At 39.0% G+C, this 14,309-nt stretch overlaps 1 protein-coding gene across 2 annotated transcripts in view; it reads right to left on the reverse strand.

Annotated features, from left to right (window-relative positions):
* The window catches only part of GARIN2 (golgi associated RAB2 interactor family member 2), a 40,801-nt gene that overhangs the window by 2,408 nt on the left and 24,084 nt on the right, over positions 1-14,309 (reverse strand). For both annotated transcript variants that reach the window (XM_066276033.1, XM_066276032.1), the window contains exon 7: positions 3,369-3,397. In XM_066276033.1, the coding sequence (XP_066132130.1) occupies positions 3,383-3,397 (15 nt within the window). In that variant the 3' untranslated portion in view covers positions 3,369-3,382. The remainder of the gene's footprint in view (positions 1-3,368; positions 3,398-14,309) is intronic.

Raw genomic sequence — 14,309 nt, forward strand, 5'->3', positions numbered from 1 at the left:
GTTCTAGCCACCTCATCAAAAACGTCGTTTTTCTTCCTAATGGAGCTCATTGTAAAATCTCACAGACAGGTTCCCTTTAGGGTCCTCCCACCCTTTCTCTTTTTCATAGGCATAGAATGAACCTGGTTGCTTAGGATTCCAAGGATTTTGATTTGTAATCAGAAAAGAAGGTGGGTGGGTGTGGGGAGGACAATCCCAGTATTTCATAAGTACTTTCCCCCCTCTCTTCTTTTCTTAAATCTCTATTTTTTGTCTCATTTCTTTCAATCTTGGAAATGCCATAGGATCATAGATAAGCCTATATTGTTTGGGCTCACTGTCAAAGAAGTCAGTAAAGTTAAGGAGAATAAATTTAAGAAGATAAAATGAAACACAAGAAGGGAGACAGACCTACATCCAGAGGGACAGGTTTAACCTGGGCCCTGCCTCGTAGCCTTTTTGTAAAAGTACATTTGAAGTGCCACTTTGTTCAAAATCTTACTCAGAGATGAGAAAAAGTGTGATTCTGTTAACCTGTTGGGAGGTTTGAGAGGTGAATTAGTGACTGGCCGTTGCCCAGAAACGGGGTGAGTATGACTCTGACCAAGTGAAGGGTGCCAGGGTTTGTCTCACTGCCTTGGGAGCACTATTGTCCCAGCTCCTGCCCAGGAGAGAAATCAGATTTACAGACTCAGTGTTAGGCAACACCCAGTCTAAATTCCATGGGTCAAGGGAGCATGGGTCAAGATTCTACTAATCTTTGCTCCTCTTGGGATAAAGAGTGTTAATTGTGAGTAACAGAGTACGAAAAGGGAAAGGAAGTGATTCAGAGGAGGGTGAAGAAGGGGAAAGAAATGCTAACCAGAGGAAAAACTGAAAAGCTATACAATCCTAAGTAAGGAAAAATGGGAAGATAGAAGAGAGAAAAATGGAAAGAATGAGGAAGTATGTGAAAGAAAACAAACAGGGAAAATAATTAATACTTCCGTGACAACTGCATGCCAGATTTGTATCTTGTACCATCCTTGTGATTTCACAAGCTCAGAGTGGAATTTTGCTGCTTGTTGGCTGTTCTTTGATTTGCTTGTTTCCAGAGCCCTGTTTCGGGCTACCTGCTAAGTCTGCTAAGATGGGCCACCAGGATCACAAACATATGAGTTTACAAAATCCTAACGGCTGAAAGGGCCTTGAGACAGCTAATCATGCCCTCCTCATTCCCGACCCATATGCACACACATTTGACAGTTGAGAAACTGAGACCCAGAGAGATTCAAGATGACATTCAGGAAGTAGAGCGCAGTTAGAGGTCAAATCTAGGGTTTTTGATTCTAAGAAACTCAGTGTTTGATAGTTGACTTCTTTCACAAATTCTTCCAATTCCTTTCCCAGCTTGTTTCATGGACTCACTATTTGCTAGTTATGTTGCCTCCCAAACTCTGTCATCTTCAGGGTTTTTTTTTCTCTTGTCCCCATAGATAGTCAGTCAATAAATCTTGCTGACTATGTATTCATGGTTTTTTCATCTCACTGTTTCTTACCTGGTTCAAGACTATGGCACCCTTCAACTGGACTATCATAATAATTTCCTATCTCTAGTATCTTCCAGCTTCTCTTAGAAATCACAGTTGTCTTAAAATATAACACTAATTTTGTCATCTCCCTGTCATTCAGAGGCTACTCCTTACCTACCAAACAGCACCCTCACTCTCCATACTCCCTAGCATGGCCCAAGACCTCCAAAGCCTTGCTTTCTGGCTGCACCTTTCATTATTCCCATATTGACCATGGCCAGCACTGTCCCATCCCTTTGATTTTGTTCACCCTATATCCAGGATACTCTTGTTTCCCCTTTCCTAACTCAAAGATTGCCTCCTTCATAGCATCTTTCATGATTTTCTCTTGAGCTAAAACTAGGTTCTCCACTTTTCTCTCAAAGCACCTATCCCATTACAATTTATGGTTTTTTTGTGCACATGTCTGGAGGCCAGGTAATGTGTCCTGTTATTTATTTAGTTTTTATCTCTTCCACAGTCTGCCAGTCCCTCATATATAACAGATAGGCATCGAAGGCTTGTTCAGTTGAACAAAATTGAGTTTGTGCCAAAAGACTGGTGAATCAGTCACATGCAGGATAAAGATAAAAGTATTGATGTTCTACATTCATTTAAAATTCCCACTCATGGTTTAATTAATGAGTGTTTCAGAGTATGTGTAGAATGTACTAATTATGTGCTAATGCACTATGTATTAATATTAATGATAAAGCTGCCACTAGATTGATCCTTGACTTTAGAGAATGAGAGAAAAATATTTGCCAGTTGGACATCTCTGGAATGTCTCCAAATTTACTTTTATTTCATTTTGAAGTACAATTTGGGATAGAAATTGATATATGAAAAATCTATATACTACAAAAGAGATTTTGCATTTTTCTTATGAACTACAATAGCATTTCCCTACAAAGTTCTCAGGTTTAGTACTGTGGATTGTAATATTGGTAAAGCCACATTACAGTCAAGTTGATCTGTTACTCTGGACATCAAAGCCCAGTGTGAAGGCCCAGGGACAAATCTCATTTGTATAAATACCTCCATTTACTTGCTTTTTGGAGCAGGACTTTTGCAAATGTGACTTAAAAATGCCTTTAAGTGTTAATATTTAGAATATTTTTTCCCTTCTTCACTAAAGTCCAGTGAAATGTGCCTCTATGTTTCTTCCAAACGTTGTTTTATGTGCATGACTGGAGCCGGGGTCTGCTCTGCTCTCCAGGTTAGACAGTAACTGAGAAAGTGGGTCAGCAGCAGGCAAAGGAAGAGACTGCACTGATGCCTATAGGACAGCCTCCCTGTCAAAAGCTCGTGTTATGATTTTAGAATCCGGAGACATGAGAATTTATAAAGAACAAACTGCCAAACAAAACATTAAATAGTATCTCACCTTACTGTAAAGCAGAGACCAAAGCTAAGCTGAAAGCAGGAAGAAAAGAGAGGCCAGATGATTTCAGATTTACCAAGAAATTTAGTTGCGGACCATTCCTTCTCCAAGTAAGCCAGGACAAGAGGCCCTTATTGTTTGGGTTCTGCCTGCAGAGCTAGCCTGGGAGTAGTTCACACCCGGGAGTTAGATAACCGGGAACTAGGAAACCAAACTCTACCAACACAGAAAAATGTGAAGTGATGCCTTCCACTTGAAAGAGAGCGTGAGGACAGGCTCTGCGCAAGAGTTTCTGCAGTGTAGGGCTCTCATCTCAGAACGAGCCACGGCAGGATAGGGAATGCATCAAAACATTTCGCTTGATTTCTTTGTTCTTAACGACTCTGCTCCAGGATGCAGAGGTGACTCCCGGACACCAGGGATCACAAAGCAATGTAGTGGCATTTGTTCCATACCTGAAGTGTTTGAATCAGTTCTCGTGCTTCTGTGAAAATAAACCACACATTTCAAAAATTTTGCCAGTGTAACCACAGATATTTAGAAAAGAATTACTGGGTATGAGATAACTGACCATTCTCTAAATGCTTTGTAGGTAGTAATGAAACGTGTAATAAACTTAGGGCATTATTGATTATAATGCTTATTAAAGTAAAATTACCTAAATTTCTCTAACATGTAAGCTAGCCAACCTGTAAAAGCCATAAAAGTAAACTGTATGTAATAGCATATAACCTATTTCTATTGTATCAATTACCTGTCACTCCATGAGGCTGAGGCATCATCCCTCAGCTGCTTCTTCTCCAGCCCCTGAAAACTCATTTGGGGCTGAGACTGAGAAGAAGAGCTCAGGGGCTTACCTGAATAGAGTCATTTGGGAATGCAGGCTTTCAGAGAGACCTGCGGGTAAATTCTGGAATGGATGGATGCCTGGGATTAGAAGTTATCCACCTCCGCTAACTTCTTCATCACTATCTCTATGGCTCTGATGAAGGTGACAGTGCCTGGGAATCTTGCAAGTGAGGGGAAGCAGAGTATGCCAAACCCCAAAATATGCCTTTTTTGCATATTGATTATTTTAAGCTGGTTATTTCTAATAAACAAAAGACTCAGAAAGAAGCTTTGACCTTCCCCTTTACCTGCTGGAAGGAATTCAGGTAGTAAAACCTGCTCAAAGGGAGGAAGCTATTACCTTAGTGTCATAATAGGATCTAACTGTGGTAGAGAGGAAGAAACCAAGCGTGGTTGGTTCTTAGAATCCCCTCCGAGTTTCATTCTTTCTGGGTGTCCTGGCAAGATTTGTTCACCAAATGTTTCTTCTTTCTCATCTACCTATGAATTGCCCACCTTCCCTTCGACATCCCAGACCCCTGTCCTTCTCCTTAGCCTAGAATGACATATAAACCTCAACTGCCCAATCTGTCCTGAAGCCCTATATTCTTAGGTAACTTACATATGTACATATGTAATAAACCTGGCAATTTTCTCTTGTTAATCCAGCTCATGTTAACTTGATTATTAGACCAGTCAGATGAACTTGAAGGGTAGAAGCAAAATTATTTTTTTGCCCCAATACAGGTGAATAACATATTCAAGTATTTGTTCAAGCTATATTTCTTATGGTTTAATGGATAAAATAGAAGATGAACTGTCAGTTTTCACATTATTTCACTTTCAGAAATGTCTCTGGTAAAGAAGTTTGTTTTCTGCACTCCTAATTTTAAAAATTAATAACAATAGTTAAAATACTTGGTTTTTAAACCTCATTGGCATGCTAAAACATAAACCTAAGTCACTTAATTTTCACCAGATATTTGTTTCTTCATCACATTTTCAATACATATTTTGGAACTGTTGCTGTTTGAGTAATAGAAAGTGTTTCAGAAAAATAATTACTTTTAGATAACATCTTTCCCAGATAAGTACAAAGACATAATTATGATCCTCTTCAAGGGTTTTGGCATATCCAGTTCAAGTTCTACTAATGAATCTTTCCAAAGTAAAGGTTAAATTAGTAATTTTCTGAGAAGTTTACAAATAAATGTTCATATAACCTTTATATAAATAGGTCTGGTCATTTAAATGAAGGTTAAGCATAATAATAAAAGTTTTTAAGAGACTGAGAAATATCAAGTAAACATACTTTAAATATGTGCAAATTAAAACAAAGCCTGCCATTATCCTCCATAAAGCAAAGGGAATATGCAAAAAAAAAAAACCCATAAATGCTTTATAAAGCAAATCCTTCACTCCTAAAAAATCTAAAGCAACATTATAGATGGCTTCACAATCGTTCACTTATCTAGATTTAAATTGCTGCTGAATTCACAGCTTAAAAATTAATAAATTTGAGGACAAAAATATCTAACAAGGTCATTGTTAATTTTTTTCATTGTTCCAAAGTACATGATTATAAAGTGTCACAGAAATCCATGGTCTTGAAGAAAAAAAAAGGGGGGGGGGAATTTATCACTTTCTCAATGTTCTGACCCAATCCTAAAAATCGTACAATATCCTCCAAATGTCCCTGGGATAAAGCACCTTGTGAATGATATTACACCTATTATTCATACTGAACATTTTCAAAATTAGGCTCTAAACTAGTAATTACATTCCTGATGCAAATTGGCAATAGAAAAGAAACCAGGCTTGATTAAATTGGGCTTAAGAGGATTACTTGGAACCAAAATTTGCTTTTTGTTTTTTAAAAGAATTTATCTATTTATTTTTCTCCCCAGTGGAGTCATCAGATAAATGACATTGGAAGCTGAGGGAATTTGGGATTTGCTAAACTTCAAGATCCCTTTTATCTTTATAAAAATCTGTGATTTTTTTGTTATTTTTATAGGGACTTATTTTTTCATTTCTAATAGTGATTATACTAGTGGGACTAACAAAACTTTGCACTTACAGAGTATTTTTCATCTAAATAATTTTTTATCTCACAATTTTAATATTTTAAAAAGCTATTAAGAGCTAATCTAATGCTCAGAGGATTTTTAAGGTAGTGAGACTATTCTTTATGTAATGGTGAATACATATTATTATGCATGTGTCAAAACCCATAGAATTAGGCCCTGGCCGGTTGGCTCAGTGGTAGAGCATCGGCCTGGCATGCAGGAGTCCCAGGTTCGATTCCCGGCCAGGGCACACAGGAGAAGCACCCATCTGCTTCTCCACCCCTCCCCCTCTCCTTCCTCTTTGTCTCTCTCTTCCCCTCCCACAGCCAAGGCTCCATTGGAGCAAGGTTGGCCCGGGCGCTGAGGATGGCTCTATGGCCTCTGCCTCAGGCGCTAGAATGGCTCTGGTTGCAACAGAGCAATGCCCCAGATGGGCAGAGCATCGCCTCCTGGTGGGCATGCCGGGTGGATCCTGGTTGGGCGTATGCGGGAGTCTGTCTGACTGCCTCCCCGTTACCAACTTCAGAAAAAATACAAAAATAAAAAACCAAACAAACAAACCCATAGAATTGTACAACACAAAGAGTGAATCTTAAGCTCAAGACTATAGTTAATGATAATGTATCAATATTATTTATTAATAATAATAAATGTACCATACTAAGGCAAAGTCTTAATAGGGAAATCTGGAAGTAGAGGAAGAGTGAGGAGTTGGTAGGGGGTGGGTGTGTGGAGTTCTAGTCACTCAATATTCTTTAAATCTAAAACTGTACTTAAGAAAATAAAGTTTTTAAATTATGTGTTTGTTATATTAAAAAGCTAATCTAAGAGCAAGGAAAGAAGTTGAAATGATTTAAACAGTTAACCTTGTGAAATTTCAATTGTAGTGTGTTTCTAAAACCTCAGACAAGGGCAGGGCATGGAATTTGAGACATATGAATGAAATAAAGCCAAAGGAAGACATTAGAGTATTCAGACCTCATCAATTATTCTTTAGGACAAATTACTAAGTTGGATAGATCATTTTTATCTTGTTTGTTTGTTTTAGCAATTTTATGCTTTTTTTTTTTTTTTTTTTTTTTAAGAAAGCCATACTCTTGCCTAATAGTGAAAAGTATGTTTTCTTCTGAATGGCACCTGCTCTGTTCCTCTGTATTTTACAATCCTTTCTCCTGTCTCTCCCTACTTCTGACTGATGGTTGCTGTTTCTTGTCTCCCTTCCTTATTCTCCGTCTCTCCTGAGTTTTTTTTCTTTATGTGTCTTTCTTTCTCCTCTAACAAATCAAACTTACTAATAGCCTTACAGGTTTAGTTCTACTGAGGAAAGTTAGTGGTTATCATCAAGTAATGATAGATCGGACGCTACCCAGTTAGCTCAGTCAGCTAGAGTGTCATTCTAAAATACCAAGTTTGTGGGTTTGATCCCAGGAACACAGGGTAATGACCAATAAACACACAAGTAAGTGGAACAACAAATGAATGCTTCTCTTTCTCTCTCTCTCTGTCTCAAATGAATCAATAATAATAATAAGAAGAAATAGTAGGTCAGTGTTCTGGGGGAGATTTCTCTATTTTAGCTAATTCTCTACTCTCAGTCTGAAACAGAAAAATTTCTTGAACATTGAATCAATTCTTTTACATCATTTTTCTTTTTTGAACCCAATTTTTGGAGCTTGTGGTCATATAGGAAAAATTCCTGAAGAAGTCTTCCATGAGTTCATGTATATAGTTTGTCCTATGACTATAATGAGAGACTCTTATTTTGGCTATTGGGCCTGAAAACAAGCCCTCAGAGGAAAGGAATCTTTGCTAAACTGTACTTTGTACCCAGGACTGACTTTCCTGTTCTTTTCTTTTTTTAAATTTAATTTTAAACTTATTGTGTTGACATGGTTTCAAGTGTCCCACTCAATATAATACCATCTATACACTGTATTGTACCCCCTATGCCCCATGCAAAATCTCTTTCTACCCCCCCTTCTCCCCTTTTGCCCCCCCCCACTTCACCCCCTTTCCCTCTGGCCATTGCTACCCTGTTGTCATATACAAATCATATATATGTATATATGATTTTGGCTAATTTCTTCACCTTCTTTGATCCAGTCCCCTCTTCCCCCTGCCCTCTGACAGCTGTCCATAAGCAATGATTCTCAAACCTGAGCGTGAAAACCTCCTGGAGGTCTATTACAGCACAGAATGCTGAGCCCATTGCAGAGTTAATGATTTAGTAGGATGGGGTGGTCCCCAGAATTTACATCTCTAACAAGTTCCCGGGTGATACTGCTGGCCAGAAACACACCAAGAACCACTGGTATCGCATCCCCAGATATTAAACGATACTTTGCTTGAGCAGACAACCAAAAGTACTAAAATTGTAATTGAGATCCGCCAACACCTGGCATGCCTTGGCACTTGGAGAGGCTCTAGGATTGCTAGAACGTGCAGCCCAGGAGCTAAAGTAAACATGACTAATTTCCAGGTTTGTGCACCTCCTAGGGATTACCCATACTACTTTGTTTCCCTTGAAAGCTAAGAAAGAAGGTTAAAAGAAAACCAGCTTTGGGTACTTCATTCTCAGTTGGTTAAGATATTGTTGAGTAAAGTGTTGTTTGTTTTTTTGACACAAAACCAAACTTTCTTTTATATAAACTATTGGAATGAATTATCAGTGACAACAGCGATCATGTACTGAGCACCTACTGTGTCCCACACCCTTTACGTATTTTTATTGCTCTACTTCTTGGAACCTTACAACTTACTGAATGTGTTAACTATTTCTATTCTGGTACACTCCATGAAGGACTCCCAGGAACACAGTTATATTTGACTTCACCATGCAGTCAGTCAATCATCTATTTAGCAGTAGATTAAAATTATATAAGAAACATGAACAGGTCTGGATCTCTGGTAGGAGAATGTCTAAAATCAAACCCCAGAACAAAAGTCTTAATGTTTGTTTTTCAGAAGTTTCCAGGGACAAAGACTTCAGAACAACCACCAGAAATCAGTTCTGTTGTTTAAAAATATTTAATCAATGATCTGTATTAATTTGCTTTTTATTGATTAATTGGCTGTCTGTTATATTACTTTACTGTGTAATAACTTTGTTCTCTGTGGGTTAAAGTAATTTTCACTTTAAATTAACTTTTTTTTTTTTTTGTATTTTTCTGAAGCTGGAAATGGAGAGACAGTCAGACAGACTCCCGCATGTGCCTGACCAGGATCCACCCGGCACGCCCACCAGGGGCGACGCTCTGCCCACCAGGGGCGATGCTCTGCCCACCAGGGGGCGATGCTCTGCCCCTCTGGGGCGTCGCTCTGTTGCGACCAGAGCCACTCTAGCGCCTGGGGCAGAGGCCAAGGAACCATCCCCAGCGCCCAGGCCATCCTTGCTCCAATGGAGCCTCGGCTGCGGAAGGGGAAGAGAGAGACAGAGAGGAAGGAGAGGGGGAGGGGTGGAGAAGCAGATGGGCGCTTCTCCTGTGTGCCCTGGCTGGGAACCCAGGACTTCTGCACGCCAGGCCGACGCTCTACCACTGAGACAACCGGCCAGGGCTAAATTAACTTTTTAAATTTAGCTTTTGGTGGATTTTTTATACATTGAAGATAGTAATTGTCACCTGTTAGCATTTTACTCTTCAGTTTAAATAACTTGTTTTTGTTTGTTTGTTTTGTTTTTTTAAGTCATATTTTAACTAAATTAACACTTTATATAATTACAACAACAATAATAATAGATAAAATGTGAACCCACTATGTGCTGGCACGGTATTAAGTGCTCTGCCTCCATCATTGCTTTAATTATATCAATCCTAGAAGGTAAGTGTCTTATCTGTCTTTTCACTTTATCAATGAGAAAGTTGGGGGTCAAATAATTTAGTAATAATAATAATAATAAACACATATCCAATGATTATAATTTAGTAGGTCCTAATGATAAGAGCACAATGTATTAACTTATTTAATACACACACACACACACACACACACACACACTACTAAGTAGATATTATTATTTGTTCTAAATTTTATTTTATTTCTTTTCATTTGATGGGTTTGGGTTTCTTTTTTTTTATTTAGACAATTAATTTTAACGGAGTGACATGGATCAATTAGAGTATACAGATTCAGAGAAAACATCTCCAGATTATTTTGACATTTGATTATGTTGTATACCCATCACCCAAAGTCAAACTGTCTACCATCACCTTCTATTTGGTTTTCGTTGTGCCCCTCTCCTCCCCCCACCCCCTCCCTCTCCTCCCTTCTCCTCTTCCTGGTAATCACCACACTCTTGTCCATGTCCATGAGTCTCAATTTTGTGACCCACCTATGTATGGAATCATACAGTTCTTAGTTTTTTTCTAATTTACTTATTTCACTCAGTATAATGTTATCAAGTTCCATCCATGTTGTCGTAAATGATACAATGTCATCATTTCTTATGGCTGAGTAGTATTCCATAGTATATATGTACTACCTCTTCTTTATCCAATCATCTATTGAAGGGCTTTTTGGTTGTTTCCATGTCTTGACCACTGTGAACAATGCTGCGATGAACATAGGGCTGCATGTGTCTTTACGTACCAATGTTTTTGAGTTTTGGGGGTATATACCCAGTAGAGGGATTGCTGCGTCATATAGTAGTTCTATTCTTTTTTTTTAATTTTTTATCTTACTCATTTTTATTACTTGTTGTTTGTTTGTTTTTTTATTAATTTTAATGGGGTGACATTGATAAGTCAGGGTACATATGTTCAGAGAAAACAGCTCTAGGTCATTTTGACATTTGCTTATGCTACATTCCCATCACTCAAAGTTCAATTGTTTTTTATCACCTTCTAACTGGTTTTCTTTGTGCCCCTCCCCTCTCCCAACCCCCTCCTTCTCCTCACCCCCACTCCATAACCCCCACACTCTTGTCCATGTCTCTGAGTCTCATTTTTATGTCCCACCTATGTATGGAATCATATAGTTCTTAGTTTTTTCTGATTTACTTATTTTGCTCAGTATAATGTTATCAAGGTCCATCCATGTTGTTGTAGATGATCCAATGTCATCATTTCTTGCAGCTGAGTAGTGTTCCATAGTATATATGTACCAAAGTGGGTTTTTTGTTGTTTTTTGTTTTGTTTTGTTTTGATTTTGTATTTTTCTGAAGCTGGAAACAGGGAGAGACAGTCAGACAGACTACCGCATGCGCCCGACCGGGATCCACCCGGCACGCCCACCAGGGGGCGATGCTCTGCCCCTCCGGGGCGTCGCTCTGTTGCAACCAGAGCCACTCTAGCGCCTGGGGCAGAGGCCAAGGAACCATCCCCAGCGCCCGGCCATCTTTGCTCCAATGGAACCTCGGCTGCGGGAGGGGAAGAGAGAGACAGAGAGGAAGGAGAGGGGGAGGGGTGGAGAAGCAAATGGGCACTCCTCCTGTGTGCCCTGGCCGGGAATCGAACCCGGGACTTCTGCACGCCAGGCTGACGCTCTACCACTGAGCCGACTGGCCAGGGCTGTACCAAAGTTTTTTAATCCACTCGTCCTCTGACGGACACTTGGGCTGTTTCCAGATCTTTGCTATTGTGAACAATGCTGCCATAAACATGGGGGTGCATTTCTTCTTTTCATACAGTGCTATGGTGTTCTTGGGGTATATTCCTAACAGTGGGATAGCTGGGTCAAAAGGCAGTTCGATTTTTAATTTTTTGAGGAATCTCCATACAGTTTTCCACAGTGGCTGCACCAGTCTGCATTCCCACCAGCAGTGCAGGAGGGTTCCCTTTTCTTCACATCCTCGCCAGCACTTATTCTGTGTTGTTTTGTTGATGAGCGCCATTTTGACTGGTGTGAGGTGATATCTCATTGTGGATTTAATTTGCATTTCTCTTATTATTAGTGATGTTAAGCATTTTTCATATGCCTATTGGCCATCTGTATGTCCTCTTTGGAGAAGTGTCTATTTATTTCTTTTGCCCATTTTTGGATTTGATTGTTTGTCTTCCTGGTATTAAGTTTTACAAGTTTTTTATAAATTTTGATTATTAACCCCTTATCAGACGCATTGTCAAATATATTCTCTCATTGTGTAGTTTTTCTTTTTATTCTGTTCTTATTGTCTTTAGCTGTGCAGAAGCTTTTTAGTTTGATATAGTCCCATTTGTTTATCCTGTCTTTTATTTCACTTGCCTGTGGAGACAAATTGGCAAATATATTGCTGCGAGAAATGTCAGAGAGCTTACTGCCTATGTTTTCTTCTAAGATGCTTATGGTTTCACGGCTTACATTTAAGTCTTTTATCCATTTGAGTTGATTTTTGTGAATGGTGTAAGTTGGTGGTCTAGTTTCATTTTTTTGCAGGTAGCTGTCCAATTTTCCCAACACCATTTGTTGAAGAGGCTGTCTTTACTCCAATGTATGCTCTTACCTCCTTTGTCAAATATCAGTTGTCCATAAAGCTGTGGGTTTATTTCTGGGTTCTCAGTTCTGTTCCATTGATCTATATGCCTGTTCTTATACCAGTACCAGGCTGTTTTGAGTACAATGGCCTTATAATATAACTTGATATCCGGAAGTGTGATACCTCCCACTTTATTCTTCCTTTTCAAGATTGCTGAGGCTATTTGTGTTCTCTTTTGGTTCCATATAAATTTTTGGAATATGTGTTCTATATCTCTGAAGTAAGTCATTGGTATTTTAATCAGTATTGTATTAAATTTATAAATTGCTTTGGGTAATATAGAAATTTTAATGATGTTTATTCTTCCTAACCATGAGCACGGTATATGCTTCCACTTGTTTGTATCTTCCCTGATTTCTTTTATCAATGCTTTATAATTTTCTGAGTACAAGTCTTTAATCTCCCCGGTTAAATATATTCCTAGGTACTTTATTTTTTTTTGTTGCAATGGTAAAGGGGATTGATTCCTTAATTTCTCTTTCTGACAGTTCATTGTTACTGTATAAAAATGCTTCTGATCATTCTTAATTTTTTGAGGAACCACCATACTTTCTTCCATAATGGTTGCACTAATTTACATTGCTACCAACAGCGAATGAGGGTTCCTTTATCTCCACAGCCTCTCCAACATTTGCTATTACCTATCATGTTGATAATAGCTAATCTAACAGGCATGAGGTGATATCTCATTGTAGTTTTGATTTGCATTTCTCTAATAGCTAGTGAAGATACTCACCTTTTCATATATCTGTTGGCCATTGGTATTTCTTCCTGGGAGAAGCGTCTGTTCATGTCTCTTCCCATTTTTTTATTGGATTGTTTGCTTGTTTGTTGTTGAGTTTTGTGAGTTTTTTGTATCATATATTTTGGATATTAGGCCCTATCTGTGTTGTTGTTTGAAAATATCATCTCCCATTTAGTTGGTTCTCTGTTTTGTTGTCAGTTTCTTTTGCTGTGCAAAAACTTCTTAGTCTGATGTAGTCCCATTCATTTATCTTTGCCTTTATTTCCCTTGCCTTTGGGGTCAAATTCATAAAATGCTTTTTATGGCCAAGGTCCATGAGTTTAATACCTATGATTTCTTCTATGTAATTTATTGTTTCAGGTCTTATATTTAGGTTTTTGATTCATTTTGAGTTAATTTTATACAAGCGGACAAACTGTAGTCAAGTTTCATTCTTTTGTATGTGGCTCTCCAGTTTTCCCAGCACCATTTATTGAAGAGGCTTTATTTTCTCCATTGTGTGTTTTTGGCTTCTTTATCAAAGATTATTTGTTCATATATATGTGGTTTTATTTCTGAGCTTTCTATTCTGTTCCATTGGTCTGAGTGTCTATTTTTCTGCCTATACCATGCTGTTTTGATTATCGTGGCTCTATAATATAATTTGATATCAGGTATTGTAATGCCCCAGATTCGTTTTTTTTTCTTAGGATTTCTTTGGCTATTTGGGTTTTTTTGTTTGTTTGTTTGTTTGTTTGTATTTTTATGAAGCTGGAAACGGGGAGAGACAGTCAGACAGACTCCCGCATGCCCCCGACCGGGATCCACCCGGCACACCCACCAGGGGCGACGCTCTGCCCACCAGGGGGCGATGCTCTGCTCCTCCGGGGCGTCGCCCTGCCACGACCAGAGCCACTCTAGTGCCTGGGGCAGAGGCCAAGGAGCCATCCCCAGCACCCGGGCCATCTTTGCTCCAATGGAGCCTTGGCTGCGGGAGGGGAAGAGAGAGACAGAGAGGAAGGGGGGGGGGTGGAGAAGCAAATGGGCGCTTCTCCTATGTGCCCTGGCCGGGAATCGAACCTGGGTCCCCTGCACACCAGGCCGACGCTCTACCGCTGAGCCAACCGGCCAGGGCCTATTTGGGGTTTTTTATAGTTCCATATAAATCTGATGATTTTTTGTTCCATTTCTTTAAAAAATGACACTGAAATTTTGATGGGAATTGCATTAAATTTGTATATCACTTTGGATAATATGGTCATTTTGACTATATTTATTCTTTCTATCCAAGAACAAGGAATCAAGGAATGTTTTTTTATTTCAT

Source organism: Saccopteryx bilineata, chromosome 4 (genome assembly GCF_036850765.1).
Source record: "Saccopteryx bilineata isolate mSacBil1 chromosome 4, mSacBil1_pri_phased_curated, whole genome shotgun sequence".
Classification (NCBI taxonomy): Eukaryota; Metazoa; Chordata; class Mammalia; order Chiroptera; family Emballonuridae; genus Saccopteryx; species Saccopteryx bilineata.